This window comes from Xyrauchen texanus, chromosome 32 (genome assembly GCF_025860055.1).
Source record: "Xyrauchen texanus isolate HMW12.3.18 chromosome 32, RBS_HiC_50CHRs, whole genome shotgun sequence".
NCBI classification, from domain to species: Eukaryota; Metazoa; Chordata; class Actinopteri; order Cypriniformes; family Catostomidae; genus Xyrauchen; species Xyrauchen texanus.
In genome coordinates this window covers 29,571,731-29,576,730 of record NC_068307.1, presented here as the reverse complement: position 1 = coordinate 29,576,730, position 5,000 = coordinate 29,571,731, and the positions used below count along the sequence as shown (strand labels likewise).

Here is a 5,000-nt window from a genome sequence, read left to right as displayed (position 1 = left end):
GGTGCACAGACAGTTTCAGATCTCTCCAGAGATGTTCAATCGGGTTCAAGTCTGGGCTCTGGCTGGGCCACTCAAGATCATTCACAGAGTTGTCCCGTAGCCACTCCTTTGTTATCTTGGCTGTGTTCTTGGGGTCGTTGTCCTGTTGGAAGATGAACCTTCACCCCAGTCTGAGGTCCAGAGCGCTCTGGAGCAGGTTTTCATCAAGGATGTCTCTGTACATTCCTGCATTCATCTTTCCCTCGATCCTGACTAGTCTCCCAGTTCCTGCCGCTGAAAAACATCCCCACAGCATGATGCTGCCACCACCATGCTTCACTGTAGGGGTGGGATTGGCCAGGTGATGAGCGGTGCCTGGTTTCCTCCAGACATGACACTTGCCATTCAGGCCAAAGAGATCAATCTTTGGTTCTCATGGTCTGAGAGTCCTTCAGGTGCCTTTTACTGAGGAGTGGCTTCCGTCTGGACACTCTAACATACAGGCCTGATTGGTGGAGTGCTGCGGAGAAGGTTGTTCTTCTGGAAGGTTCTCCTCTCTCCACAGAGAAACACTGGAGCTCTGTTAGAGAATCAATCAGGTTCTTGGTCACCTCCCCAACTAAGGCCCTTCTCCCCCGATCACTCAGTTTGGCCAGGCGACCAGCTCTAGGAAGAGTCCTGGTGGTTCCAATCTTCTTCCATTTATGGATGATGGAGGCCACTGGAAACAGGATGCACCTGAGCATTATTTTGAGTGTCATGGCAAAGGGTTTGAATACTTACGCACATGTTATTTTTTTTTTGTATTTTTTTTTTTTTCAAACAAAAGATTTCAAACAAACTTCTTCACGTTGTCATTATGGGGTATTGTTTGTACAATTTTGAGGAAATAATGAATTTAATCAAGTTGGAAAAAGGCTGTAACAACAAAATGTGGAAAAAGTGAAGCGCTGGGAATACTTTCCGGATGCTCTGTATATATATGAAAATATAAATATAGATGTATATCAAAACTTTTGATAAAACAGAAAAATTTAAACTATGAAAAGAAAAATGAATTTTGTTTAATTATAAAACAAAGATGTTTCAAAAATAGAAAAAAATATTTAAAAAAAAAAGTGTAGTAAAATGAGTTTAACATATTTTAAAATTACTAATAAAAAATAAAAGTTTTTAAATAAAGTAATAAACGAGTCATTTTTATGATGAATTGTTTATTGACTGTTGGTCATTTTGGAGCCATTAGAGTGTGTGTGTGAGTGTGTGTGTGTATGTGTGTGTCTGTGTGTTCTGAGTGAGTGTGTGTGTGTATGTGTGTGTGTGTATGTGTGAGTGTGTGTGTGTGAGTGTCTGTGTGTCTGTGTGTTCTGAGTGAGTGTGTGTGTGTGTGTGTGAGTGTCTGTGTGTTCTGAGTGTGTGTGTGTGTGTGTGTTTGTCTGTGTGTCTGTGTGTTCTGAGTGAGTGAGTGAGTGAGTGAGTGAGTGAGTGAGTGAGTGAGTGAGTGAGTGTGTGTGTGTGTGTGTGAGTGTCTGTGTGTTCTGAGTGTGTGTGTGTGTTTGTCTGTGTGTCTGTGTGTTCTGAGTGAGTGAGTGAGTGAGTGAGTGTGTGTGTGTGTTCTGAGTGAGTGTGTGTATGTGTGTGTGTGTGTGTGAGAGAGTGTGTGTGTGTGTGTGTGTGTGTGTGAGTGTGTAAGTGTGTGTGTGTGTTTAAGTGTGTGTGTGTGTAATTGTGTGTGTGTGTGTGTGTGTGTGAGAGAGTGTGTGTGTGTGTGTGTGTGTGAGTGTGTAAGTGTGTGTGTGTGTTTAAGTGTGTGTGTGTGTAATTGTGTGTGTGTGTGTGTGAGCGTGTAAGTGTGTGTGTGTGTTTAAGTGTGTGTGTGTGTAATTGTGTGTATGTGAGTGTGTGTGTGTGTGTGTATGTGTGTGAGTGTGTGTGTGTGTGTGTGTGTGTGTGTGTGTGAGTGAGCGTGTATTTATCACTTTGTGGGGAACAAATGTCTCCATAAGGATAGTAAAACCTGAAATGTTTGACCTTGTGGGGACATTTTGTCGGTCCCCATGAGGAAAACAGCTTATAAATCATACTAAATTATGTTTTTTGAAAATGTAAAAATGCAGAAAGTTTTCTGTGAGGGTTAGGTTTAGGGGTAGGGTTAGGTTTAGGGGATAGAATATAAAGTTTGTACAATATAAAAACCATTATGTCTATGGAAAGTTCCCATAAAACATGGAAACACAACATGTGTGTGTGTGTGTGTGTTGTGTGTGTGTGTGTGTGTGTGTGTGTGTGTGTGTGTGTGTGTGTGTGTGTGTGTGTGTGTGTGTGTGTGTCCAGTGACACTTACGGCTCCTGTGAGCACCTCCAGACCCCATGTGCTCCTGACGGAGGTGTTCTGGTTCTGATCCGGATGACTCACAGCCTGAGGAACCACCAGAAACAAACCCATGACGAGGAACAGAAAGAAGTTGAAGAAGACGAGAGTTCTGAGGAAGATGAAATATGAGAGGACGCCCGTCCCAAACCGACCGCTGACACGCTTCAGAGCCGTCTGCCACAACTGAAGAGACGACAGGAACGATAGCCAGTAGTACCAGCCGTGTCTCACTGCCTGAGAGACAGACAGACAAACAGAGAGACCTTTTTAATGATTTATTTAATGGTCCTTAATTTCACACACTTCTGTACACGCACACAGTTAACACTCGGATGCGCACGCACGCACGCACCTTAAGTAAAATTTTCTTTACTTTTGTCAGTGCAATCAAATAATGAGTGTATATACTTTTATATTTCAAAAATATAAATAATGCCATTCTGCTTTTACCCGTTAGGGGCTCACAATGATGATGTCATAATGCATGTTTGGGGCTCACAATGATGATGTCATAATGCATGTTAGGGGCTCACAATGATGTCATAATGCTAGTTCTGGACTCACAATGATGATGTAATACTTGAGTTGGCTGCAGCAGGGGAGTTGATTCTGAGAGAGAGAGTGTTGCGCTTTATTCAACACCAACAGTCTGAAAAATAATACGGACATCAGAAAAACACTTTATAGTCAACTAGAACACAAACAACATGATTTTTAGAAATAGAAGTGTATGTATTATTCCTGACCAGAGTTGGGTGTAATCTCATTACATAGTAATTAGTTACTGTAATCGAATTACTTTTTTCGCATTACATTTTACATTCTTATAATCAGATTACAGTAACTGACTGAGTTCACTACTTTTAAGTACATTATTTGGGTTACACATATCTCTAAAATAGTGTTTAAAACATGAATTACGTGTTTGCGTTCCTGTGACAGCTGAAGAGTTACTAACACATCGTTGTAAGAGAGAAACACGCCATGTTGAGTGTGTGACTTAATGTGGCCATAAAGATGAAAAATAAACTTTGAATATGTGGAGCAGAAAAAGTAAATCTTTTCTGTAGTGTTTTACAAAGTAACTTATAAGTAATTAGTAATGTGATTACTTTGCAAATAAGTAATCAGTAAAGTCAGTAATAGGATTACATTTAAGAATAGTAATTATTCATTACTAATGGATTACATTTTTAAGTAACTTATCCAACATTGGTCCTGATTAAAGACTAAACATGTTTTATTTACATTTAAAAGCATTCATTACATCAAAACTCTTTTGTGGACGTGTCAGTTAGTGAAACAGATGCTTCAAATAACTCATGAGTTTGTCTCTCTTTAACCCTTTTAAGCCAGGGGTCTTCAACCATCTTCAGACCAAGGACCCCACAGTGGGTAGAGAGACAGAGCCGGGACCCCTGCCACATACTGTATAAAACATGTACGTTTATTGTTGTGTAAGTATGTGTACATGTTGTGTAAGTATGTTGTTTACTGTAATTGGTATATGTCTCATCACTGTCATGACTGATATGTTGCTCGGAACTGCACACAAGAATTTCACCTACTGTTGCACTTGTGTACATGGTAGTGTGACAATAAAGTGATTTGATTTGATTTGATTTTTGATGTAAGCTACCATATTATTGTATGTTCAAACGTCATGATGCTTACATTGCAAAGCCGCTGAAATAATCATTAAATGCTGCCCTGCTGAAAAGACCAGTTAAACCAGCATAAACTCGTTGGCTGGTCATAGCTGATTGCCTGCTGATAGTTTGTGTTGGTCATGTGCGGTTGAGCGGATGACTTTATTATATATAGCGTACATGCCTGATGTAAATAAAGAGTTACCGCTGAGATCATCAAGCTGGCATACACAAGACAATGACTCTCAAATCAACATCATTAAAGGTCTCTCAGTCGTTGTTTTCATCATTGCAAAGTTTTACTCAATTAAATGAACTGTAATCTTGAAATATATGTATAAAATCGATCACTCACATGAGATGAAGACTCCATTTTATTAACCTTATAAAAGTTATTTTATTCTGCATGAACAGGGTCTGTCTGTCTGTCTGTCTGTCTGTCTGTCTGTCTGTCTGTCTGTCTCTGGGTGTAAATAAGGTAGCTCTGAAAAACTATTTTTGTGTTGATGCGACAAATCAATCACAAGTTACAACAATACAAATATAATTGATCATAGTGTCCAAAAGCATCTCCAAACAAATAAAAGATAATAATTGTGCATAAGAACTAATTACACATGCAAACACAACAATGACTAAAGGTTTGCATAGCATGCAGACATGATTTTAGTCATGAGATTTCACAGAATGAGTTTCATTCTGTGTCATTTGAGTCATCATTGTGTCTGTGTCATGTATTTGGCGCCATCTCCTGGTGGTCATATGTAACATTGTGCTTCATGTGGATTATCTAATGATCTATACATCTGATTATCTTGTGTGTGGACTCGATTGAAAGATAATCACAGACTCTAAATAATCATATGTGATATTTTATGTTCTGTTTATTATACATTAAGTTATAAGCAAAACGCAGCGTATAAGCAACATCAACATAATTGTCAAAGACATATAATTAGCTGTTACTCACTATATTTTTGTCGTTGAGTAAAACAAAT

At 39.1% G+C, this 5,000-nt stretch overlaps 1 protein-coding gene across 1 annotated transcript in view; it reads right to left on the bottom strand.

Annotated features, from left to right (window-relative positions):
- The window catches only part of LOC127626106 (transmembrane channel-like protein 6), a 38,802-nt gene that overhangs the window by 13,446 nt on the left and 20,356 nt on the right, over positions 1 to 5,000 (bottom strand). The window contains exons 7-8 of the mRNA XM_052101669.1: positions 2,918 to 3,002; positions 2,324 to 2,587 (exon numbers count right to left, since the gene is read on the bottom strand). Coding sequence (XP_051957629.1) covers positions 2,324 to 2,587; positions 2,918 to 3,002 — 349 coding nt within the window. The remainder of the gene's footprint in view (positions 1 to 2,323; positions 2,588 to 2,917; positions 3,003 to 5,000) is intronic.